The following is a 27,999-nucleotide window of genomic DNA, read 5'->3' on the forward strand; positions in this document are numbered from 1 at the left end:
AGCCCAAAGTTTCATGAATCACTGATCGAAGTGTGTAAAGAGGGCATTTCCCAAGCCTGGATGGAGGATGATGGGGACAAAGGGATTTTGTTCCCTCCTTAGCATAGGCCTTAACGAGTTGGACCTTCTAATCGCTGTTTGAAAGATAAAGCACCAGAATTATTTTATGCTTCTTAAATTGTTTCCTTTAATAGGAAGTGCTGCTTTACTCTACCTTGTGCTTCTGAAACAAACATTTGTGTTCCAAAAATATACAGTGTACACATACTCTGTAGCTATAGATACAAACATTTACAAAGAAACCAGCAGGCTGGAGTGGACTAGCTTGAAAAATCTCACGCCTTTCTTGCTGGACCTCCTGGAGCAAGACTAGCTGGGCTCACCGTGCCATAAACAGAAAAACACATGATTGAGAAATATCATGCCCTTGGGGATTATATGAAACAATGTGGATTAAAAAAATTCCCACACACTGCAGAAGTTTGGAGTTTCTGTTGCCTCTTCCCACCCACTCCTTTTGTCCCTATGATCTGCCTTAGTATCCACATCCCACATCCAAACTGACTGCAGTCTACCCGTCTGTGTCTTCACCACTGCCAAAGGGCTGATCCTTCACGCGGGCGTTGCTCAGCCTTACACCAAAGAGGAAAATGTGGTTCCCAAGATGTTTGGTTTCATCTGCAAGGCTTCCTCAAACTAAGGGAAACTGGGTACACTCTACAGTCTTAGCATTTTAGCGAATAGGTCGGTATGGGAATGTCATTCCTGGTATAAATGTTTGTACAGGGTGAGCCGGGAGCGCCGGGTGAGCCGGGAGCGCAGGGTGCGCAGCATGCGCGGGGTAGCCCAGAGGAGGAGTATGGATATGAGGATAAAATCCTGGTGGCAGAGTGCCATGGCTCGGTTGCTGTACTGGACCTGAAATCACCAGCTGGAGCAGGCTGTGAACAGAAATTGAGACAAGCATGAGGATTATTTAGAGAAGGCTTTTGTCACAGCTATGCCCAGCCCACAAGGGCCTGGCTCCAAGGACAATTCATAAGCAACACACAGCACTGCTGTTTTCCTCTTCCCTCCCCCCCCACCTTTTTTTTTTGTGTTGTTTTTTAAAAACTTGGTTGCTCTTTCCAAAGCAGCAAGAAGCAAAGTGCAGTTCAGCTTAGGGTCAGGTAAAACAAGTGGGGAGTTGGGGATAGGACAACTCTGGGGCAGGTTCTATGCTGTAATTTCATTTTCCCTTTCTGTGCATTTGTTCTAACACAGGCCAGGCAAGATCACCTATATGGTGGGAGTCACTGAAGTCTCCTTCAGTCGAAAGTCCAGCTTGCAAGGGAAGAAGTAGCCAGCACCTTTAGCCTGGCACTAAACTGTGTGTGAGTAAAGGCTGACTTCCAGAAAGTAAACACAAATTTTTAGAGATTTTGTCTCAGCAGCCCTCAAGCGCATGTCTTGGAATATGCACCAAAACGAACACAGCTGTAGAAAGGTCTCTTACTTGTTATGCGGTAGCCTGGAGCACACAGTTCTTAAGTCATCTGAAAGAGGACAGAAGACATAACAATAAGGGTAGAACAGAAATTAGAGCAATCTTCCTCACCACTCTCCCTTCTAGGAGGATTACTGAAAAAGCTCCAGTCATCAACAGATCCAGAATCCCATTCTCAGGCCAAAAACTTCCACAGGAGAGAAAATGTTTCTCCATCTCACTAGTCATTACCTCAACTTTCCACACCAGACGCTCTATTGTATGTTTGACATTGAACCTATGCTGCCATATAGGAAATGCAGCTTCATTTCAAGGCAGACCAAGCCTTAGTACAGAATTTGCAATACCAATATACTAACAAGAAGTAAGACACAGGAAATACAGGGTATGACTCTGCCCACTGAATGTGGCATTTATGATGAGAAAGGCATGGGGTCAAAGCTTATGCAATACCTGTTTTGTATTGGTTTGGGACTTTTTAAACAGTGCTAGTGTAAAAAAAGGGTTGAGGTTTTTTTTGCTGAGGTCTATCAACTAGAAATTACACCTTTTTTACCATCTCCAAACTTCTGCTAAAGCAGAATAGCTAGAACCAAGGTATTTAACAACATAGCCTGTTGCTACAGTCCTTTCAGGAACAGCTTGAGAACAAACTCCTGCCTTTGTAGATAACCGCACTCCCAAAACACTGAAATAACTGGTATTTCAGCAGTTGCTTATACTGGATTACCTTCTACAGTAAGAGCAAGCACTCAGAATGTACCAGGTAAACAGCTAAGTAAAAACACAGCTGAAATAACCCATCAACTCAAAAACCCTCCACTTTTCTGCTTGTTCTTATTACACCCAGAGCTACTTTATAAAAAATTAGAAAGAAAAACATTGAGATTTGAGAAGCAGCACTGGTTCAGCCAGAGCAAAACCCTCAGGCACCTGCTTAGGCAGAGGCAGCTCTCTGCAGCTGGGATCTGCACTAACTGTCCTGGCTGTTGGGGAGCTTTAAGCCTTCTGGTCACACTAAAAATTGCCTGTTTCCAAGAGAATGTATCAAGAAAACTGGCTGGCTGGCTGGCCCTGCGCTGTGTTGAGGCACTTCCCCTTTTTCATCTCTGCAGGTCTTTCCAAAAGAACTGGTTTTGGAGACAGGAAAGGCAAACAAAAGCCACATTAGCAGGGTTCCTTACTAAGTTTAACTGAAACCTTACACACTGTAATGGGGTCTCATTACAGGAGAGCTGAAGGCCCAGAAATTCCAGATGAGGAGTTTTTGTTTGCTTTTCAAATTCCTTGTCTAGCACACCCACCCCATGGGTTTATCCGCTTCATGGACTCTCCTCCAGCAGGCAAACTCAGAGAGGTCAAATTGAAGCACAATTAAACAGTGCTTTTTAAATAGTTACAAGAAATTCTGAGAGGGGCAAATATGTCCCTGTGCTGGACACCCACATATAACCCCCTTGTGCACACTGCAAGGTTGAACATCAATTCTGCAGTTCTGCAAAGCAACGCACCAGTCACCTGCATTGACGATCTCTCCTTTCTTACTTCCCATCCAGTTATTTTTCCTGAACTATTTCCTGCACTATCGCTTCCTAAGAGTGGCAAACTAGTACTTCTGCTGTGAACACACTGATCTTTACTCTTGCCATCCCAAAACTCCCTCATACAACATCCACACACTGGATGAAAAGAATCCCATGCCAGGGTCTCTGCCAGCCCCACCAACAACTTACCTCTAGTGCACAGGAGTGCTCCCGATGCCATGGCCACTTGCAAAGCCTGAGCCAGTCTGTCTAGAGCCAGTTCAATCTCTTTGGATGCATTGAGGGGATTGAGTTCATCAGATAGTCTGTTAATTTCCTCAACAAGCGGAACCACGTGATCAAAGGGTACTAGGCCCAGGCGGCCATAAAGGTTCTTCTCCGTTAAATGCCCCTGAAGCATCATAAGAACCTGCAGGACACTTAGATGCAGTTTTGAATATAGCTGATGGCAATCTCTGTCTTCTCCTGAAGTCGAGTCCTTGGCAATTTTGCTTGGGGGGTGTCCATTTGAGAGAGAGGCTTTCTTCTTCCTTTTATAAGCCAAGGGGGCCTTCACACACCAACGGATCAGTCCAGTCAGTGGGGTGAGCTCTAAAAACCCTATTGGCAGGTTGGCTGCAATAGGAGTGTTTAGAAACGTGATGAGGATCAAGCGGGGGTCTTCAAAGATCCAGGAAACAATCAGCTCAAGCAGATCCGAAGGAGGGATGAGGTCATCTGAAGATAAGAAAGTTATTGCTGGGTAAGCTGAGCCTTGCACTGAAGCACAGGACAATAGTGTTTAATTAATCTCACACATATCCCTCCTGCACTGTCACAATTACAATTTCAGAACCTCGCCAACTCTGCTGTTTTTTTTCAAGACGCCAAAGGTAGATGCTTATTTGCCCCAGGGAAGACACAACCATATTCCTGTCAACTTCACCTTCTCCACCTATTCTGAAGACACCACCAAATGTGAACATTTATCCCCTTTCCCAGCAAAGCTTCCTTTGTCATTTTTTTCTCTCCCACCCATCACCTGCTCTTTTTTCCTCTAAGTTCAGTCTCCATTTATCCCTTGCCACAGGAGGTACAATGGGCAAGGGAACAGGAAAAACTTGTTGGCACTTCTTTCTCTTCACCTCAATCATTCACTTCCTTTAAGGCTCACTTAAACAGGCATGTCTTGTGGAAAAACTGAATGCAACAACACGATCACATGAGACATAAAGGATTATAAGATTCTGTAAAGCTTCAAGTAAAAAGTGAAAGATGGTCACAGACAAGAGAAACATTGACTTCACAGTAATCGTGCATCATTGCAGCGACTGAACTAAGTGCTCAAGCTATCTGTACAAGATTCCGTTTATTTCACAAAAGAATCAAACTTATATATGTTTCAACAAGGATCTGGAAAGAACTAACGGCATACAGTGAATATTACTAACACAGGAGTGCATATCTGGCTCAGCTAGGAAGTTTGCCAGTCCTCAGAACACTTAAAGATAAAAACATTCCATACACATACTCGTGACTGTCTTCAGCCACATCTTCCCAGGCGTACACCAGGCCGTCCTCCGACCTGACCTTGTAAAACTAGTTCTTCAAAGGCTTGGCAAACACGCAGCACAACAAATTCTAATGTTCACTCTTGAAAACAAATGCCAGGTGTTCCGAGCTGCTCACGCACATCATCCCCTCACAGGGGCAGGCTACTGGATTGAGCAACGTACTTTTGTTATGAGTTGTGTACAGTGCCAATACAGGGCTCAGCACAGAACTATCCAGTCAGGTCTTTTGTACCTGAAATGACTTATAGGACAAATCGTCTGGACTACTGAATTACTAATGTGCACTGCATACAGAATTGGTATTTTCCAGTTTCTAGCTTTTCTGAAAGCTCCGAGTATCATAGACACTGCTGTTTGTGTGATTGACTCCTGTCCTCAGGACATGGTGGAGACTGCCCAGTTACAGATCACTCTTTGAAGAGCAAGCTTCCTTTTCTTGTGTCACCAATATAATCTCAAAGAAACTAAGGAATTAAAGAAAATTACTTCCTATAACTCATGTTATTTCCTTTCTGACATGTCTTTTCATTAGCTGGATGAGCTTCCAAGTGGTTGCACAAAACAGATATAAAATACTGAGGAAGAATATGCTATGAGCTCTACCAAACACTAAAAAAAAAAAAAAAAAAAAAAAATCTAAGCCTGCACCTCTCTCTCACTAATGCCAAGCTGCTTATCTGGAGAAGACCATGCAGAACATTTCCTTTATTGACAACAAATAGTATTTGTTTTTTTGGATTATACGTGATGTTGGTATTTAGTGTGGTTGTTCCCTTGTCTACCACGAGCTCTCTGCCTCTCTAGCCAAGTAAAGGTAAATCAACCTTATTTTAGACACCTACACATTTCTAGCGTCTGAGCAACAACAACTTGAGACAGGTCATATCACTAGCTGGTCACACATACACTTAAAGAGCATGCTGGAGGTACGCTGTTGATTGCGTTTCTCATCACTGCTCAACAGAAATCCTGCTGCAGCTTGCCAACATTCAGAATTTGTGTTTCTCCCCTTTTTGGAAGGGATCGGACTGACAGACAGCCCTGAGTCTATCTGCTGGGTAGATGACACACAATATGGAGGTCCAACTGTCCAGCCCAGGCAGATCAGCTTTCACTCCTAAAGCTGCTCAATCAATAAGGTCCCCGTGTCCTTTGCCCTCTGTGGAGGAAGTTACCAATGTGTCAGGCGTTACCTGCCTGCTTCTGCAGTAAAGACTCTCCCTTCAGCCAGAGTGGTTATTTTTATTCTCACCCCAGTGACAGATGAGGCAACAGCCACACCCCTGAGCTGCTTCTGGCAAGAATTACATGGTAATAAGCATCTTTAGAATTTCAGCAGTTAATTCACTTGCAATGGTTAATTTGTGTTGCATTACACTGCACCTATTACTTCGAATGACACAGCTTGGAAACACTTACCTGAAGAGAGGTCATAGAGAGCTGTGACGGATGTAATAAACTGGCAGCAGAAGCGAGGACTGGCACTGAATATCTGCTTCAGGGTCTGGATGGAGCCTGGCACCAAGTTGCAGTAGTCATCGACCAAGGCTCGGGCTAGCCTGACACAATACACAGCAGGGGTTCGCTGGAGGGGTGGAGGAGAGCACACAAGGAAAAGCAGATTAAACCCAGTCACAGGAAGTTCTACAGAGCCAACTTTAAAGTTTACATTGCCTAAACACTATGCCACTTTGCTGTTTCAACATTTGTGTTTCCAGTTTCCCAAAATTAAAGCGTGCTTTCTCTCTCAACCTGCATATCAAAGATCCACTCAGACAGAAATAAAATTACTATTTCACAATATTAAAATACATGGTGATATTTCATGGTTACAGTATCTGTAGTTTAAAATTAAAACCTTTTACATCAATATTTTGACTTAGATGGAGATTTTCTTTACTACTTCAGCAACATAGTTCTGTAGTTCACCTAGTTCAGTACCAGAACAACAGGTTCAGTAACCAATCAGTTACACTTGACATTTTTAACGTGGAAAAAATTCTGTGCAATTGTCATGTCGCTTAAGAGCTGCAATCTGCAAAAAACTACACCTTCTTCTGCTATCTAGGTTACATCCCCTCCTCCTCTACCAAGGCTCACCAGATGGGAAAAGGGGGACCCCACAGAAACAGTACCGGTCTGCCTTCTCCCACCCTTTCCTCCCAGTACAGGCTTTCTGCTCTTCCCCTTCTGTAAAGCAGATGACTTCTGCACATGCTGCAGACGCAGCAGGAGCAAAGATGCACTTCCCAAGGTCTGCAGTGGGGAATCTCAATAGGAAAGAAGGAGATATAGAAGATCCCTGACATACTGCATTCATGGATATGAATACCAGACACAGTTATTTTGCACCCAAATCTCAAGAGAGAGGTTTGCTGCTTCTGCCATGCACAAAATTGTACATGAGGGACAGTTTAATTCCCAAACTCCAGAGCCGTCTTCTTTGGGCAATGTGACCATGAACCGCCCTGATTTTGTTCCCTGTGTTGGTCAAACCCTCCACTGATCCCTTTTGACATGCTGTGGTTGGTTGGGTGAAAAAAAAAAAAAAAAAAAAAAAGGTAAGAAAAAAGAAAAAAAAACCCAATAAAACTTTCACTTACAGTAAAAAAACCAAACCCAAAACCAAACCAAAACCCAAACAGGTTTTCTTCTGCCAGTGCAGCACATAAATGGATTGGCAAAAGCTCTACCTTTATGCTGGAGCAAGGGAACGGACACGAGCACAGACATAGGGTGAACATAGCTGCAGCAGCCAGCTGTTGTATCAGCTGAAACTTGCCACTGACTGCAACTGGCTGTCACCAACCGTTAGGTGACACTTTGCCTCAGTTCATCTGCTACCCATTGCGGCACACTCCCTCACTCCTTCCCCGAGACTGCCCTGCCTGCATAGAAGCTGTACCTGCAACCAGAAGGCAGCACACTCCAGAACAGGAACCCTGCACACAGCCACTGCCATGGAAACCAGTTTTCCTAGTAAAGCCATCCTGCTGTCATCTGCTTTGTTTCCTTGAGGGCTGAAGAGAGACGAGAAAATGATCTGCCGGACTGAATCCTTGGTTTGCTCTTGGAAATAATTGCACATGATCTCAAGGAGCTGAAGTTCCTGAAGTGAATTCAATCTCTGAAAGAAAACAAAAGCAAAGCTGCAAAATACACTGGGGTTCTTTGAAGAACCAAGAGCTGCTTTGGTGAAAAGACAGGAACAGTAAAGGCTGAGCTTCCCTCCGGTGTTAGAAACTCAATCTTTAGACACAGCACAGATATTCAAGCTTCCTGAACCACCACTACATTTACCTAGTTACAATGACAAGCCCTAGGTTGTATCTGAATACCCGGATACCCAAGTCTGGTGCGTGCTGCACCTCCAAGCGCTGCCCATGAACTAAAAGATGAAACAGATAGCAATACTGGGGTGAAAAGTATTTCCTCCCTCTGCAAATAATAGCACTGAGGGTGCTGCTGGGCAGCTGGGGGGGTTCACAGCTGGGCACAGCAACCCACCGGGCCCCAGGCCCATGAACCCTGACATTCACCAGCAGCTGTGGTTTCTGCTCGCTGCTCTCTGGGAGGGCCCCATCCCAGCTCCATCCCACACCCAGCCCCTCGTAAGGGCCCAGCGGCAGCACTGTCAGGCTGTGAGCAAGCCCCAGAAGCCCACCACACCTCTCCGGGGCCCTGTGTGGTCTCCCAGAGTCCTGGCCAGTCCATCGGGTTCTTGCCAGCCAGCCCCCTCCCTGCCAAAAATCCCTCAGTCACCAGCCCCCCAGGGACCTCATCCTGTCCTGCTGAGGCCTCGGCCTCCAGCAGCAGCCCCCCAGGGATCCCGTCCTGAGCTCTTGGGGCCTCGGCCTCCAGCGGTAGCCCCCCAGGGACCTCATCCTGTCCTGCTGAGGCCTCGGCCTCCAGCAGCAGCCCCCGAGGGATCCCGTCCTGAGCTCTTGGGGCCTCGGCCTCTACAGCCACTCCCTGGGGCTGCGTCCGGCCTCCCAGGGCGCCGCCCGGCCTCACGTCGTCAGCCCCCAGGGCCTGCCCTGCTCCCCCCCGGGCCTCGGCCTCCACCAGCCCCCGGGGACCCTGTTCGGACTCTCAGGGCCTCGCCCCGCAACCCGCCGACGGTCGGGGCCCACCTTGGGCGGAGCGCCGCGCTCCTTGGGGACCTGGAAGAGGAACTCCTCCAGGAGCTCGGCGGGGCCCTTGTCGACGAGGGGCAGCGGAGCGCTCTGCAGCTGGCTGCTGAAGTAGATGTCCAGGTGGTACAGCACCTCCTTGGCGGCGCTCAGCGCGTCCCGCCGCAGCAGCGAGTGCCGAATGTCGCTCATGGCTTCGACCCCACCGAGAACGGACCCCCTTCCCCTCCTCTCCGCCGTTTCCCCCCCCCCCCCCCAAGCCCGGCCCGGCCCCGCTCGGCGCGGCGCGGCCTCCCACAGCGGCGGAGGCGCGGAGCCGACGGGCGCTACGGCGGCCCGCGCCGGCCAAAAAAGGGGCACAAGCGCCCGGCGCCCGCAGCGCCCCCTGGCGACCCCGCCCGCAGCGGCAGGGGGGGGGGAGGCGCTGAGCCCTGGGGCGGGCCTGGGGGGGGGTCTCGGCCCTTGTTGGGGGGGGGGGGCCCGGCCCTGGGGAGCCGCCGCAGCCCTGCTGGGAGGGGGGCGTCTCGGCCCAGCCCTGATCCCACTGTGGGGAGCGGGGGGCAGGCCCTGGCCCTGCTCTGAGGGGGTGCTTGGCCCCGGGGAGGGGCGGGGGGGGGGTGCCAGCAGGCCCCCCCCCCCCCCCCAGCCCCTGAGGAGCACCGCGCACTGCAGGCACCCGGCCCGGCCCGACCCTCCTGAGAAAGGCGGCAGCTGCTTTTGGAGGCTGAGGAAACACCGGGACATCATCGGCCAAGGCCGCTGGGGCAGGGCCGGGGCGAACTGTGGAAACATTTGGGGTGAGGGGCCGCCAGCCCCCCCCCCCGGGGATGGGGCCTGCCCCAGGGGACCTCCTGAGGGGGGTCTGGGGGACAGGCACCACGGCAGGGACCCGTCGGGTTTTGGGGGTCCCAGCTCGGCTTCGCACCCGAAGACCAGAGATAGCGGGGGTGACGCCGGCACATGCCGGCTGCCCCCAGGCCTCAGCGCCGGGCTCCCGCTGGCCCTGGCACGCTCGCTTGAAACCGGCGTCTTGGAAATGTGGGGTGGTGGATGGGAATGGTTGGTGTTGGTGAAATAAACACTTTTTAAGAGAAATTGGAGCTGGTGATGAGTGAGAGGTGCTCACGCCCCATGTTGGGGAGCTGCCATTCCCCACGAGTGGTCTCTGGGATTCACTTACACCTCACAGATCTCTTGTCGGTGTTTTTATCGATTCCAGCACATTCTCGGCCTTACCTGTGTCAGGAGGTATTGGCACTGTTTGAAAGGGTTGTTTTTTTCACTGAGCAGACCTTTATTTCCGTGAAAAATGCCATATGGAGCCTGCGGCCTCGTACGCTCCTTGGCTGGGTGACCACTTGGCAAGGTGAGCACATCCCTCCCCATAAATGCAGGTGCAGCTCCTTCCCCTTCCAGAGACCTTGGACAACACCAAAGGTATGTCCCACTCCCCTCTCCTCCCTCGCCCCGGGACCTCACCTCTCCAATGTCACTTTCTCCAGCTTGGCTTAATTTTGCTGAAACTCTCTGCTGGGACTGAGCCTGGGCACAGCTCAAGGCATTGCCCGAAGTGGGTACAGTCCTCTATGGGTGCCTCTACTGGGGAGGCTGCAGAGGCTGCTGTGCCCCTGGGAGCGGGGAGGATTTGCGGGGCTTGGGGCAGTTTGTGGCGTGACCAAATCATAGCGTTACCAAATGGCGGCATTACCGAATCGCTGTGTTACCAACTGGAGAGACCGCAGCATTATGGATGGTAGCGTTTGCGGTCATAGCAAGGGTGCAAGTGGGTAAAGGTGAGGATTTAACTAGAGCGGCTGCCCCAGAAGAAAAAGTGGGCCCGGGGGCAGCAAGCGCTTCCTCGGGTCAGGCTTCGGGTGTGCCAAAAGCCGGGGTGTTTGCCAGTCCTCTCAGCCCATCTTATCAGGGCTCCCACCAGCACCAGGTGCTCAGGGTGCTTGGGCTTGGGCAGGGCTCAGATCCCATCCACTGGTGAAATATAACCCCAGGGAGCTGAGCGCCACGGGAAATACTTCCCAAATGCCTTTCCCCATGAGCTGCTGCGCTGCCCCGACGGGGGTCCCGGGAGACTCCAGCGTGAGTGAGGATGGGGCAGGGGCAGTGCTGGGGGAGAGGGGGGGCAGGATATGCCAGGTGAGGATGCTCCAGGCAGGGAAGGAGGTGGGAAGGGGTGCTGGGGGGGATCCATCCCTTGCTCTGTCCCAGCACGGCAGCTGTAGGCTCCTTTGGGTCTCCGGCACAGACCCGAGAAGGGATGGGAGAGGCACAAGCCAAGGACCTCGGTGTCCCCGGCTGCTGCTGCCTGCCCTGGGCCAGGGGAGGTGTCTGGGCTGAGTGCAGTGAATGAGGAAGCGACTGTTCTGCATTACCATGAAATGGCATTTGCTCCTTTGCCAGTGAATTATCCACTCCAGCCTCACAGGTGGTCTGGCCTCCCTCCCTCCAGGAGGGACAGGCAGGATGAGGCCCCGCATGAGGCAGGAGCTGGATGGCTGGAGGGTAGTGCACCATCCCTGGGTCTTGGTAGTTTGCTGGAAAACGGATGCCTCCTAGGAAAACAAGTTCGGCCAGTGGGAATAATACCCTAGTCACCCTCGTCGTCTGTGCCAAATTCCCCTCCCAGCCAGGGGGGCTGAGCTCATCCCTGCCCCACTGCGTGCAGGATGGTGGCCTCGAAGCTGGTGCTGTCGCTGCTTGTTGCAGCTCTCCTGCTACATGTGGCTGCCACGCTGAAGATCAGCGCCTTCAACATCAGGGTGTTTGGGGACAGCAAGATGTCCAACCAGACTATCGCAGATATCATCGTCTCTGTGAGTGCTGGGGAAGAGAAGCAGTCCTGGCCACTCTCTAGTCTCTGGGATGCAGCCAGCTTGGGGCAATCGGACACTAGATTTCTTCAGGCATCTGTCCATCCATGTGTCCATCTGTGCATCCACCCACCCATCAATCCACCTGTCCACACACCCCCATTCATCCACCTATGCCCCCATCCGTCCACCCATCCATCTGTCCATCCATCCATCCATGACTCCATCCACCCACACCTCCATCCATTCATCCCTGCCTCCGTCCATCCATCCCTGCCTCCATCCATCCACACATCTGCTCTTCCCCCCATCTCCATCTCCAACCTCAGGCCATCTCCACTCTTCCCGGTCCTCGGCCAAGAATGGGTGATGCTCGGTGCTGCCCAGGTTCCTCACGTAGAGCAGCCCGCAAGCGAGGAGCTGCTGGGATGGTGGGTGGTAGGCAGATGGGTGTTAGAGGGCACTGTGTCACCTCAGGGTTCTTTCAAGACAGAGAACACTGGCATCAGCAGAGGAGCTCCCTCTCTGGGCTCTTGGGTCCCTGCTACCTGCCCCTGTTTCCAGCCTGGGAGCTTTCACAGCCCAGCCCAGGCACCCACGGGTGCCTCCACGAGCAGCTCCCAGCCAGGGGTGAGCAGCTCTGAGCTTGTCCCCCCAGATCCTGTCGGGGTACGACATCATCGTGGTGCAGGAGGTCCGGGACGCCAACCTGAGTGCTGTGAAGAAGCTCATGGACCAGCTCAACAGGTGACCCCGATGGCGCAGGGTTGGGGGGGGTGTCTGCACATGGGATGCCAGGACAGATCCCAGCTGGTGTCTTGCTGTGCTGGGGCACCTCTGCCTTGCCAGAGAGAGCCCGATGGGTGCTGGGGGACACCAGCAGCCTCCTCTCACCCTCTCCGCATCTCGCTCCCAGAGCATCCCCACACCCATACAGCTTTTTGGACAGCGTGCCCTTGGGTCGGACCAGCTACAAGGAGCAGTATGTCTTCATCTTCAGGTAAGGGATGATGCCAGGGCCCAGCATCCCTTGTGTCACCCGCTGTCCCCCCCCCGCAGCTCCCAAAGGGTGGTGGGTACCTTTGGGGGCCCCGGCTGCAGCAGGAGTGGTGCTGGGGGCTGCCCTGCTCTGCTCCCTCAGGTCGGATATGGTCTCCGTGCTGGGAAGCTACTACTACGACGACGGCTGCGAGCCCTGTGGGACTGATACCTTCAGCAGGGAGCCCTTCATTGTGAAGTTCTCCTCACCCACCACACGTGAGCAGAGACAGCACTGGGGGCTGCCCAGATCTGGCACGGGTTACCCTCTGTGTGGGGTTGAGCCTGGAGCTGTGCCTGCCGGGTGGGGGGGTTGCACCCTGGAGCCCAGCTCAGGGGCTCCACTGGGGTCCTTCACTGCTGTGGGGCCTTCTCCCACCCGCGGGTGCCCAGGGGTCCTGGGTACCCGTCCAGCATGGCCAGCACTGCCTGCTGTTTCCCACCATGTGCCATTTCCCACCATCTCCCATCTCTCATTGCCTGTCATCTCCCATCATGCTCTCTCCAGTTGCATGCCGTATCATGTCTCCAGCTGTTTCCCATTGTGTCCCACATCCCATCACCTGCTACCCACCATTTCCTTCCTCCAGTTCCATGTCATCTCCCATCACGTGCCATCCCCCATCATGTGCCATCTCCCGTCGCCTGCCATCTCTCATCACCTCCCATCTCCCACCTTGTGCCATCCCTACCTCATGCCATCACCTCCACCTCCCGAGAAGCTCCCCGAGGCACACACACTCTCCTGTTGCTCTCCCACCCCTGTCTCCTTCCCAAAACCATAGCAGCTTGGAAAAACTGATAGGAAACAAGCAGCAAACCCCAAACCACGCATGGAGGGATGCAGCTCCCCACTGGAAATTCCAGCCTGGAGGACAGGCAGACCACAAAAAGCCAACGCACTCTTTCCCTTCAGCATGTTTTTCCTGGCTGGTAGCTGGGGCTTGGCCCAGGGGTGTCCCCTGGGGTTCCCTCTCCCTTCCTGGGTGCTGCACCCAAGCCAGGGGCTGACAGCCGCTTGTCTGGCAGAGGTGGAGGAGTTCGTGATGGTGCCCCTGCATGCCACCCCCAGCAGCGCAGCGGACGAGATCGACGCGCTCTACGACGTCTACACCGACGTCATCAACAAGTGGGCAACTAACGTAAGCGGCGGCGGGTAGCTTGGCTCCTCTCCGGGGCAGCTGGGTGGGCTAGGGTACGGCCACCGCACATCCTGGCGGCTGTCCTGGGATGGATGTGTCCCATGGGAGACCTCTCATACCCATCGGGGTGGGTGCCACCCTGGCAATGTCCGGGCAGGGATTTGCTGGGTGGCTCTGCCGTCTTTACTGGGGGCTTGTCCCACTGTGCTGGGGAGCCCCAGGCGGGGTTTCTTGCTGCCCCTCAAGATTTTAGGGAGCCCTTGGTGCCCCATAAGGTCTGTGGGCAGGGACACAGCGCACTGCCCCACAGAACATCCTCCTCCTGGGTGACTTCAATGCCGACTGCTCCTACGTGACCAGCGCCCAGTGGCCATCCATCCGCTTGCGCTCCTTGGACGCCTGCGAGTGGCTCATCCCCGACAGTGCTGACACCACTGTCACCGACACCACCGACTGCGCCTATGACCGGTGGGTGCCGTGGTGAGGTGTGGGGGCTGGTGTGAGGGGGCTGGCGGGTGCTAACACCCCTGCGATGCCCCGGCAGCATCATCGCCTGTGGAACCGCGCTGCGCCAGGACATCGAGCCTGGCTCCGCCACCGTCAACAATTTCCAGAAGACTTTCCACCTCCAGAACAAGGATGTGAGTGAGGGGCCGGGGCACGTGAGCCCACCGGCACTGGGATCCAACCCACCACATCTCCTGGGAGTGCGGGTGGGCTCTCTGTTCCCCAGGGTGTGCCCAAGGGTGGCCCGGCCCCAACCCCTGCACCGATGCTACCCTCCAGCCTGAGCAATTTGGGATACGCTCTAAATTTTGGGGTTGGAGTGGAGCATTTGGATCCCAGCCAGCCACGAGAGTCGTGGTGGGTCCAGATGAGCTCAGCTGCCTCTCTGCTTTCCCCCCTGCACCCAGGCTTTGGCCGTCAGCGACCATTTCCCAGTGGAGGTGACCCTGAAAGCCCGCTGAGCCCATCCCCGTGCCGGCGGCTACCAGGATGCCCCAGCACGCGCCTGCATCCCTCGTGGGAGCCCACGCACCACCAGTACCAGCCAAGCTGCCCACCGTCTCTGCAAGGAGCCGCTCTTTGGGGTCTTGGGGGAATGGGATGCTCTCTGCTTCCATTAAAAAATGAGCCTGTTCCAGCCCTTGCAGCTCTGGAGGGAGGTCCCTTCAGCCCCCACCCCACCACCCCCACACCTGAGCCCCCCCATCCCCCTGCCAGGGGCAGCCCCACCAGGGCTGGGGTTCCCCTCCCACCATCGAGAGACCCGGACCCACGGGGTGGCAACCACTGCTCCCCGCTGCTGGCAGCAAAAGCAGGGACACTGGGCAGGGCCTGGGAGGATCCAGGCAGGATTTGGCCCCCCTTGCTGGGTTGTAGGATGCTCTTCCACCGGCTTGCAGGGCCACAACCTGCTGGCGCCCGCCTGGCTGCAGGGCAGCTGACGGGGCGCTGACGGTGAGGGTGGGGGGAGACAGGGGACGTGAGTCAGCTCCTGGGGGATTCGGTGCCTCCTGGGGGGGTTTCGGTGCCATCGTGGTGCTGAGGGACACCAGACTCATCCCGTGACTGGGTGTGAGGATGCAAAACCTGGCGGCGCACACGCGAGCCTGGCAAGCCCCAGCATGAGCAGCCATCGCCTCCCTGCCCGCCCCGCTGCCGGCACCCCGGCAAAGCCGCCCGCTCCCCCGGCTGGGGTGACGCCATGTGCCAGGGTGACGCCATGTGCAGGCGCGGGAGATGCCAGCTCTGCTGGGGCTGCTTTGGGTCATCAGTGGGGCTGATTTGGGTCACCAGTGGGGCTGCTTTAGGTGGCAACTGGGGCTGCTTTGGGGCACAAGTGGGGCTGTTCTGGGTGACTGCTGGGGCTGCTGCAGGGGTTTGCAGCTGACCCCTCTTGCCAAGGCTGGTGGTGCTCAACCTGCCTGACCCAGACACCCCACCATTTCCTTCCCTCCCCTCTAATTACACCATCTGAATCACCCACGTTAAGGCCATCGCCCTTCGCCACCTGCCTGACCACCGTGCCCCGTCCTGCGACCCGGGGGGGCCACCCCAGCTGCAGCACCTCGAGTCCCGTGCACTCATCCAGCCCTGCTGGGATGCCCCAGCACCACCGCGCCTCCCCGGCCGCACTTCACCGCGTCAGCACGGGAGCAGCTATGCTGGCCCCACCCTGCCGCCCCGTGGGTTTTTGGTTTCACAATGTAGGAAGGAGCCCAAAGCCGTGCCAAAACCCCCACGGGGTGTCCGACTCATCCTGCTTTGCTGGCACTTCCATCGGGAATAAAGCCGCCCGTCCTGCTGCCGGGAGGGCAGAAGTGTTGCGCACTCGGCAAGGTAAGGACGGATCTGGGCTCAGCACAGTCAGCCGTGAACCACAAGGGACTGGGATGAGCTGGGACGAGCTGGGATGAGGAGTCACCCCCTTACCCCAACAGCGGGGACTGCAATCAAGTTTAAGGACACGGAGTAGCCCGGGGTGCCGGTGGCGGTGGCTGGGGCTGGCGGGCGATGGAGACATCCTGGCGGGGAGTGGAGCTGGGCAATCCCAGGGGCTGGAAGAGGCACTACCGGGCGGATTCACCATGGCAGGATGGGATTTAGATTCCCCTGGGACTGGCAAGCCAGCAGACAGCCCGTGCCAGCTCCGCAGGCTGCTCCGGGCAGTGCCCACCATGGCACACTGTTGCACGCCAGGACTTAAGAAGGACCTACATGGGTTTTTTTGCTCTGTCCCCAAATCCAAAGCAGTTTTCCAAGTTCGGCTCCCATCACTGCATCCCTGCAGCTCAGCATCCCTCCTGGCAGGATGGCGACCATGGCACTGGCACTGTTCCTGCTGACTGTGGCTCTCCCGTGCCCGGCCACCGCCACTTTGCGCATCGGTGCCTTCAACATCCAGGCGTTCGGTGACACCAAGATGTCCAACGAGGGAGTGGCAGGCATCATCGTCAGCGTGAGTGCAGCCGTGCCATGCAGGGATGGGCTGTGTGCTAGGGCAGACCCAAAATGTGGCTCCTGTGCCAGGGACACATGGGGACGGGGATGGGGATGGGATGGCATCCCAGTGCTGGGGCTGTCCTGAGTGGGTGAAGGCTTGGTGGGGACCAAGGTGGGGCACCAGGCACACCGTGCAGTCCCTCTGAGCCCTCTGTGGGGACATCTGCCCCAGCACCGAGGGACATGTGAGTCCCCGTGGTGCTGCACCCAGCACCGCGTCAGGGTGACCGGCCGGGAAAAGGGTGGGAGACAGTGGCCTGAGCTGGTGGCAGGCACCCACTCACCATCACCATCCCTGTCGGCCTCGCAGATCCTGGCCCGCTACGATGTGGTGTTGGTGCAGGAGGTGCGCGACTCCGACCTCAGCGCTGTCACTGAGCTCATGGAGCAGCTCAACAGGTACAAGCGGGGCTGGGGCCGAGAGCGCCTGGGCTGAGACGCCAGTATTAGCAGGGAAAGCCAAGCTGCCTGAGCAGCAAAAGGCAAAAAATTAGTCCATCGGCAGAGGGTTTGTTTTTGGAAAGGGGAATAGGAGAAAAGTGCTGGGGCTGAAGCTTTGAGCAGGCACTGAAAAAGCCACCAGGAATAATCCAGGGGGGGGAAGAGGGATACAAGTGGCACAAAACCCCTCCGAAACCTACAATCCCACCAGAGCACACAGGATGGAAACAGCACTGGCAAGCTCTGTCTCCAAAATCCAACAGGACAGGGCAGAGGTGAGATGGGGAATGAAGGGGGCAGGGGCAGGCAGCCCCCTGCACCCCAAGACCCCGTGAGTGACAGGGGGACCCCAGGATGGACCCAGCAGCAGATGATGCTCTGAAGCGAGCGGCTCAGGCACCCCAGAAGGAAAAGGAGCTGCTGGGGTGGGCTAAAACTGGCCACTGCAGGGCGGCAGCCCCTTCACCAGCTGGGTGCTGACCCCATTTTGGGCAAGGGCGCAGGCTGGGGCTGGGTGGAGGCTGCCACTGCCTTGTTGAAAGGCAGTGAGTACTCCTGAGCAGGTACACCCAGCCCATGTCCTCACCCCTTTGGTGTCCCCTCCAGCATGGCCACAAAGCACCCAGGGCAGGGAGGGTGACGCCAGGCTCTGCGGGGCCCCGGGCTGCTCATTAACCTAATTTAGCTTTGCTGCAAATGAAGTTGGGGAGCGTCCCTGCGGAGAAAGGGGTGGCAGGAGCCGCCCCATGTCCTGCCAGCAGCTGGCCATGCCCGAGGAGCCACCCCACGGCGGTAGGGACGGCAGGGTGTCTCGGAGCCACTACTGCCCGTGTCACCCCGTAGCTGGGGCACCGTGGCCCATGGGGACAGCAGAGCAGGACAAGCTGGTGCCAACCCCATGGCCGCCCAGCCCCTGGCCATGCTGAGGCCACCCCAGGACGGTACCAGCCATGTCACCGTCTTGCCTTTGCATCTCTGCAGCATGTCCACATCCCCGTACGACTACGAGATCAGCGGCCCCCTGGGACGGGACAACTACAAGGAGATGTACCTCTTCGTCTACAGGTAACGGGGCTCGGCGTGCTGCCACCTGTCCTGCAGCACTGCAGGGCCACCAACACCACGGAGGGGACACAGGGGCTGTGCCGAGCCCCAGGGTCACCATCCCTTTCGTCCCACAGGACAGACGTTGTGTCCGTGGCGGACACCTACCAATATGAGGACCCCCAGGATGTCTTCAGCCGGGAGCCGTTCATCTTGAGGGTCTCAGCACCTCACACCAGTAAGCAGGGGGATGAGTGGCCCCAAGGTGGTGGCGTGGGGTGGCTGCGAGGCTGACGTCCCTCTCCCCTGGCAGAGGTGGAAGAGTTTGTGCTGGTGCCACTGCACTCGGCTCCACACGATGCCGTTGCTGAGATTGACGCGCTCTACGACGTCTACCTGGCCATCATCAGCAAGTGGGGGACCGACGTGAGTGCCACCGGCACCAGGGCTGGCACCGAGGGTGGGCACTGAGCCCTGGGGACCGTTCAACCAACACTGGGTCCCCGCTCCGAGGCGAGCACGGCTGGTGCAAGGGTGGTGGGATGGGGACCCTGCTCCTGCCCTGTCCCCTGCCACAGGGGATGCCCTGGCACCCAGGGCTGACCCCCACAGGAGGGCTGGTGTCAGGGGCAGCCCCATTCCCCAGCCGCCACAAGTCCCCCCCATCTTCCCATCGCAGAACATCATGTTCCTGGGGGACTTCAACGCTGACTGCGCCTACGTCCAGCCGAGCGACTGGTCGGCCATCCGCCTGCGCACCAGCGACATCTTCAAGTGGCTGCTCCCCGATGGCACTGACACCACCGTGGGGAAGTCAGACTGTGCCTATGACAGGTGAGCACCACCACGGCACCGCCATCCCTGTCCCCGGCACCCCCCTGCCCATCCCACACCACCAGCAGCTGAGCGTGGGGGCAGGAGTGGGACCCACTGCCCACATCTCCCTGGCAGGATCGTGGTGTGCGGCGCAAAGCTGAAGAGAAGCATCGTGCCGAATTCAGCTGCCATCTACAATTTCCAGCGCGCTTTCCAGCTGGAGCAGGAGGAGGTGAGCTGGGCTTGCAAACCCAGGGCTCAAACAGGCACCAAAGCTGAGCTGCCCAGGGCAGCACCAGCTGTGAGGCTGCCGACATGTGTTCAGGATTAGGCAGCCTGGTGCAGCCACATAGCTGCCGCATTTAAGTATCAGCTCAAAAATAGAGCTGAAGCAGCTCTAGCAGCAGCCCGAGCTGGCTCTGGCTGCAGCACCTGTGCCCCTGCCCAGTGCCTGCCTGCTGGGATGCCAACACAGCCCCTGCATAAGCCATTCACCCCTCATGGGACACGACAGCCTGCAACCAGCTAACGGGGAGCTCGGGGTGATGAGGTTCACATGGGTGGAAACAGGAGAGGGGATCTGGGGTCATTGCCTGTCCCCATGGGGAAGAGATGAGATGCACGGAGATTTTCATGGCCTTTCATGGGCAGGCGCAGGCAGGACTCCAGGGCTGTGGGGCAATCCAAGACAATCTTCAACCACCCATAGCTGGCACATAGCTCCCGAGCGAGACACAGGGGTCCCAGAGGGCAGGCACCCCCCTGCCAGCACCCACTCCAGGCCACATCTGGGCATCTCTCCATGACAGGAGTCAAAATTGGAGCCTTGTGTGTTGAGTGTCTCGGTGTTGGGGACATCGCATCCCCCTCCAGCAGGCAGAAGGTTCTGGCAGGGCGTTCACAGCTGCCCTGCCAGCCCCACCAGCACAGCAAGGAGCTCGCTGAACCCCTGCATTACAACTCCACACCTCTCGCCCTCCTCCAGGCCCTGGCAGTCAGCGACCACTACCCAGTCGAGGTGAAGCTGATGGCTTGAGCTCCTCCTGCGGCCACAGACCACGATCCAGCTCCAGCTCCCACCACCAACCCCCGTGAAGGCGCTCCCCGCAGCCCCATCCACGAGCCCTCTGCGTCAGCTGCTCCGGGCCCCAGTCTGGAGGAGGGTCGCAGCCGGCCACTGGCCGTGCCCAGACCCCCCCAGCCCACGTGGCTCATGGCAGAGCTCCCCCAGCCCACCATAAACCAGAGCCCAGGAACAGGCCACCAGGCAGGAAGCAGTGACCACAGACAGGCTGGGGAACAAAGCATCCATCTCCTACCTCATTGAAGACTTTATTGACAAATCTCATTTCACAATTAGCTGTTGGACAAGAAGGAGGATATCCAAGGACCGGCGGGCTCAAGCCACAGCAGTGTCAAGACCCTCTCCCTGTCCATTCCTCAGGGAGCTGAGCAGGCAGCTCTTCCCACTCTCAGGAAAGGCAGTGGTGGTGTCAGGCACTCTACGAGGACTAAGGGGAAGAGGAGGTTGGGGCGGCCATGGGAGCGGGCAGCATATCACCAATTGCTGACACTGCAGACAGCTTCACTGTGAAAGTCTACAGCTACTGCAGCATTTCAGAGGGTCACTCGAGCTCCTGGGACCGGGCCCCGGGTGGCTGGCTCCTTAGCTCTTCCTCTTCTTCAGCATCTCCATGTACATGCGAAGTGACTTTTGGATGGACTCTTTTGAGATGAAGTTGATGAAGTTCTGAATGTCTTCCTCCCGGTGAGCTACCAGGCGGTCCAACACCGCCTTCCTCATCATGGACTTGGTGAGCTGACGGGCATGGTCTGTGGAGAGTGAGGATGGGGAACGTGCATGGTCCTCACCCCTGACCAGCTCTCAGCCAGTGCCACCACGTGCAGGTGCCTCCAAATGGGGAGGTACCACACACCAAAGGGGTCTTTAAACCCACAGGGAAAGATGTAAGAAAAACCCACCAGCTGAAGCTGAACTGGATAAATTCTCATACAATAAATCATGATCTGTACCGCTCAGTTGGGAAATGACCAATCTACTGGGACAGATGACAAGAAGTTGTGCATCTCCTTCTCTTTGCGCCCTTCGGAGTCCAGCCCCCACCCCAATACACACCACCGCGCTGAGGACAGTGGTAACCAAACAAAATTCTCCACTATTTGAAACTGCTCTGGCTCTAAGCTCCCCCAACCCAACCCCTTTGATTTTTGGCAAGACAGTCTGCTCATGCCAAACACAGTGTACAAAAGCCAGCAGCACAGTCCCCTCGAGCTCATCCCAACAAGCTCTGGGCCTGTGCCATTCCACACAAACACATGGACGCTGCTGGAGCAGTGCTGGCTGCTGGAGCTGACCGATGCCTCGAGCACACATCTGCTCACACACACACAGAGCCACGTGCAGTGATGCAGCAGCACATCCGTTGCACAGATGTTGCATATGCACTCTCGGTGTGCTTCATCTGTGGTGATGAAACGATGACCAACCCCCCTTGCACTGGGAACCCCGAATCGCTCCAGCACCTGTGTGCTACAGACACCCTTGGCTGGACAGACTCCTCCTGGCTCTGATTTAGGGCTCTGGGGAAGGATCTGCATGGTGCCTCCTGGAAGTCAGGAGAGAGCACAGCTGAGACATGCTCCCCACTCTTAGGGGCTGAGTCATCACTCTAACACCAGGACAGCAGGGGAGAGAGCTGTTTAGTGACCCTCTTCCAAGGCTGGGACTCAAAGTGACAGTCCTGTGACCCATCCATTTCTGCGCAGTTTCATTCAGGTTTCTACAGAAAGAGCAGCTGAAGGGTGATATGTAGTTGCACCTCCTTGCAGTGCTTAGGAGGTGGCACAGGATGGGATAGCTCAGACCTAGCCCAGGACAGTGGAGATCCCTCTCCCAGCCCAGGAACCATGTGCTGCCAGTCACAGAACAGCCCAAACACACATGTGATGTCTGCACTTGCTGTCTGTCCTCACGCCCCTGTCCCTATCCCCAGCTCAGCAGAGTGCCGAGAGTTGATCCAGACCACAAAGGCGGACTGGCTGCCACCCAGGCAGTCTCGCCCAGCCTGTTCCCTTAACTCCATGGCAGCTTTCCTGGGGTAACACCTCCACTGACAGACAGAGATTCAGTTTGTATCCACAGCTCAGACACCTCCGGATTGACTCAGCAGGCTGGCAGGGCGAGCTGAGCTGCAGCCACATGCCCTGCACACCCAGCACTGTGTCCTCCCACGCGGGGGCACTGGCAAGCCCATCTCTGTTAGCCCAAGGCTGCCTGGACCGCTGTGCTGAGCTTTCCTACCTCCCAGCCATCCACACCTTCCCTTTAAAAGGAAACTGTTACATAGGTCCCAGATATCAGCCCCGGTACCTGTCCTTCCCACCCAGATCAAATCCCCTCTTCCTCTGTTAGAGGTGCCACCCTTACCAGGAAGGGCCAGCCACTGTGCCATAACAGCCATAGCCTTCTCCTGGAGCTTCTCCTCTGGCACCAGCTCGTCCACAAGGCCAAACTTGAGGGCCTCAGGTGCAGGGTAGAGAGAGCCCAGCTGGAGGGAGCGTTCAGCAATTCGGTGTCCCACAACACTCACAAATGTGTCCTTAAACCTAGAAGAGATGGGAGGAAAAGCCACGGTCAGGGAAAGAAACACCCTGCAGCAGCTGCACCCAGACAACAAAGCTAAGAGCACACTTGGCCCCACTCCACAGGCACGGGTCTCTAAACAGTAGCTACGAGCTGAGCCACACTGTGCAAAGGCAAGCAGAGCCATTTTCAGTACTATCCCAGCAGAGTTCTCCCTTCTCTCCACAAGAGCTGCTCTATTTACCTTCAGTGCACAGGTCGCAGCTGTGCCCACTTGCTGTGATGGGAAAGCTCCTTTCCAACAGTACATTTACATGTTCTTAGGGCAACTAAGGACCTGTGCCTTAGTATATTAGTGTCCCTACGCTTTCAGAGATCTCCACAGCTATGGGATTTTGCAGGTACACAGCATGTATCCAGAGAAAAGCATATTCCCAGACTGAGCCTGACCAGGGACATCTACCAGCACTAGTTTCGGAGCTGACTGCAGAGTCAGAGCTAAGGTCCTCGTTGGTGAAGGATGTGAGGACATTCTGCAGCCTGAAAGCTTTTCAGACACCTGCAGGATAGGACAAAGAAACGAGGTGCTGTCTCCTGCAGCTGCAACTACCTGATCACTGACACATAAAACTGTATCTCAGAAGCCAGTTAAACTGATTAATAAATTCCTTGAAGATGAATTCCTTTTAGAGGCCTACACATGACACTAGATGTGGGAGGCACTGGCCTACCAGAAGGGAGCCACAATGCCCAGCTGGGCTTCGTTCAGGCCAATGCTGAATTTGGGGTTCTCCACCATGATCCTGTAGTCACACGACAAGGCAACAAGACAGCCTCCCGCCGGGCTGGACCCCTGGCAAAGAGAAGGAAGGAGTGAGTCTAGGTCATGGTTACAAACGTCCCTGCAACCCCAGCCTTGCTGTTTCCTCCAGAGCAGGGAAGACACAGGGTGACAGAGCAGATGTCCCCCAAGTCTCTGATTACCTGATTCAAAACAGCCCTAAAGAAGATTTCTGATAGGTTTACCAGGGATTATCCTTTCATTTTGCAATGCTCTTTGTTTCTTGCATTTTCCAGCCTGGAAATCTAGTTAATTAATCTGTGTTACTCAGGTTGCAAACCCTGCAGCGCAGATTTGCTATGGCATTATCTTGTAAGCCTACATAAGTTTTTAAACCTACTTGAGTTTGTAACCCTAAATGCCACAGAAATAGTTCCGTCCAGGGGCTTTGTAACACTTTCTGTCTATAAAACTTCCACTAGCAACCACCTTTGCCACGACTCAGTGCTCGCTTAGCCCTGCACAGGATGCCTGCGGGAAGCTGCTCAGAGACCCAGCTGCCTTCAAAGACAGTGTATGGACAGACACAGAACCGTGAGCTGCCAAAGCAGCGCTGCACTGAAAAATGAAAACAAGACACCGAGCAGGCAACAACCCATCTATGGACACTGAGATTCAGACAGCACTTCCCTGCTGGCCAAGAACCATTGCTGGAGGAGTAAAAACAGGTGAAAAAAGAGTTTATGACAAACCGCACTGCACAAAGCATCACTGACCACAGGGCTGAGGACAAGCACTTGTGGCACTGCAGGGCTGCCTCCCATCTCCTCCCCTCTAGCAAAGCAGTTCAACGGCCAAGCAAGTGACCCTGGGTGACTCCTATGAGTCTCATCAGTGACAAAGCAGCCAGTGGGCACGTGACAGACATGCTTTGGACTCCTACGCCAACTGCTTGGCTTCTCCAGTACTCGTCTGCCATTGACGCCCCTCTGGGCTTTACCACTGGGCTACAGCCCTCTTCCTGGTCCTTCAGCCTGGAGGACAGACTCCCAGCCGAGTTCTTGGAGCAGGGTATGGCTCTTGTTGCACACAACACTGCCAAGGGCACCTCAGCCCCCATCGGCAGTACATGAGTGCTGTGCAAGCTCTCCACGGCAGCTGAAATGCTGCTGTACCCCAGCAGCACCTGCAGCTTACATGGAGCCTGCAACATCCCATGCTTCTATACCTTCCCACACCCCAATGCGCTGAACCAACAGACAGGTACTTTGCCCAGACATCCCAACAAATACATGCCTGTATTTGTTTCAGCACTGACAAGCCTGATTTTTTGGCTGTCCCTGCTCACACGGTGCAAACAAGCCACAGCAAGTGACAGACCATGCGGGGTGACTAGGAAGGCACATCTAAAGGACATACATTGACTGCAGCGACTGTCACCATGTTGGAGCCATACAGCCGGAGCCAAATCTCCTGCACGGCTCTCCAGAACTCGGCGTAGTGCTCCATGCTCTTCCCACACATCTCAGTGATGTCCAGGCCAGATGAGAAGATTTTGGGGACAGCCTGGAATTGGGAAAACACAAACATCACGTAGAGTCACTGCTCAGGGATGACCCTTTAGCCCTCTAATGCACTTGGCCTGGCAGGCTGAGGAAAGGGAAAGTGCTAATTAAATATGACATAAACCAGAGTCTTCTAGGGTTCTGAAACAATCTCCCCAGTGCTTCCACGGCCTGGATCATCCCATCATCATGGCCCACAGGGCTGGCACCCTCTGCTTGCAGCACAATTTCTCATCATCAGGGTTCCTGTGAGGGTACATCAGCCATGCTGCACAAAACCTGTCCTGTACCATTCCTAGGAACCACCTTGTAACCACATCACATCTGAAAATAAACAGTGGCATCCCCTAGCAGCTCCCTCCAGGCAGTTCAAGAGATCTCAAGGGATGTGTCAGGTTTGCAGATAAGCAGTTTGATTTTAATGACAAATGACAATACTCAGCAGTTATTCTTCTGCTAGAAAAGGGCATGGAAGAAAGAGCACAGCCCTTCCAGGAACCCCCTCCCCTCCTTCCAGAGCCGATAAAAGCTGCCTCCTGGCCCTCCCATGCCAGTGATCAGGGAGCCAAGAGACCAAACACAAGCAAGGGAACAGCACCCATGCCTGCCAAATCGCCCCGCAGCTCGCACCCCAAGCTCAGGACAACACATACAGACGTAAAGATCACGCCCCGGCAGGCCCGGTCATTCTCCAGCTTCTCCAGGCTTATGCAAAACTCAGTGAGGAAGTCCAGGCTGAGGCTGTTGACTGGAGGGCTCTTGAACTTCATCATGGCGACACCTGTGCCATGGTAAATACAAAGACATCAAAACTGCCCATCATGGCAGCATGCGCCCAAGGGAGCTTCACCTGCCTCCCTGCTCACCCAAATCATGTCTTTCCACTCCTGGCTCTTCAAAAAGCCCCCAGAGTGGTGGGGCCAAGAGCAGGGCCCTGCCTTTGCCCAGATCTGCCCACAAGTCAGGCTCACTCAGCCAGCAGTAAATCTGGAGCATGAACGAGAATGCGTGCCGTGGCGTGCCGTGTGTCCCAAAGACCAGGCGCTTTTGGGGTCACGGTGCCCAGCAGTTCCCTTCTCTCTGGGCTCACTGGATAAGGTCGAGTCTCCAGCTTCTGTCATAGCAAACATCCCATGCCCAGGGGATCACACACCTTTCTGAACCTGCCGGCAGCACTGCCACCCTGGCCAGCACTGCAGGAAGGGCTCTGAGCCCTTGCCTCCTCCCAAACAGCACTACCCTACCCCAAAAGGTCCTCACTGAGTGCTTAGTCTGGGTGCTGCAGCCATGCCCAGGCCAGGGACAGTGTGAGGACTCAGCCAGGGGCCTGGCAGCCCAAGGCAGGCCCTGGGAAACCTCAGGAAGAGGCACCCTTTGTTCAGTGCGGTGACGTGGCCTTGTGACAGCTATTCCTGGCAGCCAGGACACAGAAAACTCCGACAGCTGCTCCCTGAAGGAGCATCTGCCACTCTACCAGGTCCCCAAAGCAGGGACTCCACAGAGGAGATGACACATGGGCAGGGGACAGGGCACGAGGTCTGCCCACGGTGACAGCTAGGGTTTACCCGTGGCACCCAAGCAGCACCCAGCCACCTGAAGCGCCCGTGACCAGTGAGACTCCCGTCCCCAAACGCTTCTCTCTGAGGGCACTAAGCAGCTGAAGCTGGAACATCCAGGGCTTTGGTGGCTTTCCAGGCCCCAGGCCACATGTGCTGTGGGGCAGGCATGGAAGGGGCCCTGCCTGTGCCCCACAATTCCCAGTTGGTTGAGGGTGACACTATAGTGGTGCCACCCGCCATACCTGAGCTCTCATCCAGCTCCACCAGGATCTTGTTGTTGCTGAAGGCACGACACGGGGCGAGCGGGAGGCCAGGGGGCTGCTGGGCGGCTCTGCCCCATGCCAACGGCCAGCGGCAGAGGGGCCGCACACCTGGGGGGGACAGAAGCAGTTAGGGCCAGGCAGGGCACAGCCCCCACGGGCGCGGGAGGTGCTCCCCAAAACTGCTCAGCGCAGACAGGGTGGGGACATGGGGAACACGCTGACCCACTGAAGGAGGGTGGGGGGACACCCTGACCCACGGCGGGAGGACACGGAGGACACCCTGACCCACGGAGGGAGGACATGGGGACACCCTGACCCACGGAGGGAGGACATGGGGACACCCTGACCCACGGCAGGGGGGACACGGAGAACACCCTGACCCACGGCAGGGGGACACGGAGAACACCCTGACCCACGGAGGGAGGACATGGGGACACCCTGACCCACGGAGGGAGGACATGGGGACACCCTGACCCACGGCAGGGGGACACGGAGGACACCCTGACCCATGGCAGGGGGACACGGAGGACACCCTGACCCATGGAGGAAGGACATGGGGACACCCTGACCCACGGCAGGGGGGACACGGAGAACACCCTGACCCACGGAGGGAGGACATGGGGACACCCTGACCCACGGAGGGAGGACATGGGGACACCCTGACCCACGGCAGGGGGGACACGGAGAACACCCTGACCCACGGAGGGAGGACATGGGGACACCCTGACCCACGGCAGGGGGGACACGGAGAACACCCTGACCCACGGAGGGAGGACATGGGGACACCCTGACCCACGGCAGGGGGACACGGAGAACACCCTGACCCACGGACGGAGGACATGGGGACACCCTGACCCACGGCAGGGGGGACACGGAGGACACCCTGACCCACGGACGGAGGACATGGGGACACCCTGACCCACGGCAGGGGGGACACGGAGGACACCCTGACCCACGGACGGAGGACATGGGGACACCCTGACCCACGGCGGGGGGACACAGGGAGGGGCCGCGGGGCCGCCCCTACTCGCGTCGGGGGGCACGGGGACACGCTGACCCCCAGGGAAGGGATGCCGGGCGCACCTGACCGAGCGATCCGACGGGCGAGGGTCGGCGCCGCCGCCATCTTCTGCCGCCGGGTCAAGGGTACGGGGCGGGGCCTCGGCCGCGCGTCGCCGCCCCGCCCCCCGCCGGGACGG

At 56.1% G+C, this 27,999-nt stretch overlaps 3 protein-coding genes across 3 annotated transcripts; 1 reads left to right on the forward strand and 2 right to left on the reverse strand.

The window, feature by feature from the left end:
• Positions 1-165: 165 nt before the first annotated feature.
• INTS15 (integrator complex subunit 15) lies at positions 166-8,964 on the reverse strand. The gene is made up of 6 exons (XM_075059475.1): positions 8,717-8,964; positions 7,489-7,710; positions 6,003-6,168; positions 3,220-3,747; positions 1,496-1,535; positions 166-941 (listed from the first exon to the last, which is right to left on the reverse strand). Exons 1-6 carry the CDS (start codon positions 8,906-8,908, stop codon positions 734-736), a joined length of 1,356 nt encoding a protein of 451 aa, XP_074915576.1. The 5' UTR covers positions 8,909-8,964; the 3' UTR covers positions 166-733.
• A 2,433-nt stretch (positions 8,965-11,397) lies between these two features.
• LOC142045600 (uncharacterized) lies at positions 11,398-20,347 on the forward strand. The gene is given in 16 exon segments (XM_075059284.1): positions 11,398-11,544; positions 12,200-12,288; positions 12,458-12,541; positions 12,683-12,798; positions 13,609-13,721; positions 14,032-14,189; positions 14,266-14,362; positions 14,636-14,680; positions 16,039-16,064; positions 16,476-16,683; positions 17,038-17,126; positions 18,150-18,233; positions 18,350-18,638; positions 18,892-19,046; positions 19,164-19,260; positions 20,014-20,347. Coding segments are annotated over 16 exon segments (1,848 nt in total). The 3' UTR covers positions 20,065-20,347.
• An 11-nt stretch (positions 20,348-20,358) lies between these two features.
• ECI1 (enoyl-CoA delta isomerase 1) lies at positions 20,359-27,999 on the reverse strand. Its single transcript, XM_075059367.1, has 7 exons — positions 27,884-27,999; positions 26,780-26,908; positions 25,632-25,759; positions 24,833-24,979; positions 23,364-23,485; positions 22,477-22,655; positions 20,359-20,861 (listed from the first exon to the last, which is right to left on the reverse strand). The coding sequence occupies exons 1-7, from the start codon at positions 27,924-27,926 to the stop codon at positions 20,695-20,697; spliced, it is 915 nt and encodes a 304-aa protein (XP_074915468.1). The 5' UTR covers positions 27,927-27,999; the 3' UTR covers positions 20,359-20,694.

The sequence above is a fragment of the Buteo buteo genome, chromosome 29 (genome assembly GCF_964188355.1).
Source record: "Buteo buteo chromosome 29, bButBut1.hap1.1, whole genome shotgun sequence".
Lineage (NCBI taxonomy): Eukaryota > Metazoa > Chordata > Aves > Accipitriformes > Accipitridae > Buteo > Buteo buteo.

What these genes read in the sequence shown, in the direction of transcription:
- INTS15 (XM_075059475.1), bottom strand. Translation starts at nt 8,908, where the DNA reads ATGAGCGACATTCGGCACTCGCTGCTGCGGCGGGACGCGCTGAGCGCC. An exon ending in AGCGCGGCGCTCCGCCCAAG is followed by an intron (nt 7,711 to 8,716) that starts GTGGGCCCCGAC and finishes GTTTTCTTTCAG; the next exon opens with AGATTGAATTCACTTCAGGA. An exon ending in GTGCTGCCTTCTGGTTGCAG is followed by an intron (nt 6,169 to 7,488) that starts GTACAGCTTCTA and finishes CCACCCCTCCAG; the next exon opens with CGAACCCCTGCTGTGTATTG.
- ECI1 (XM_075059367.1), bottom strand. Translation starts at nt 27,926, where the DNA reads ATGGCGGCGGCGCCGACCCTCGCCCGTCGGATCGCTCGGTCAG. An exon ending in CCGTCGGATCGCTCGGTCAG is followed by an intron (nt 26,909 to 27,883) that starts GTGCGCCCGGCA and finishes TGTCCCCCCCAG; the next exon opens with GTGTGCGGCCCCTCTGCCGC. An exon ending in GGAGCTGGATGAGAGCTCAG is followed by an intron (nt 25,760 to 26,779) that starts GTATGGCGGGTG and finishes ACCATGGCACAG; the next exon opens with GTGTCGCCATGATGAAGTTC.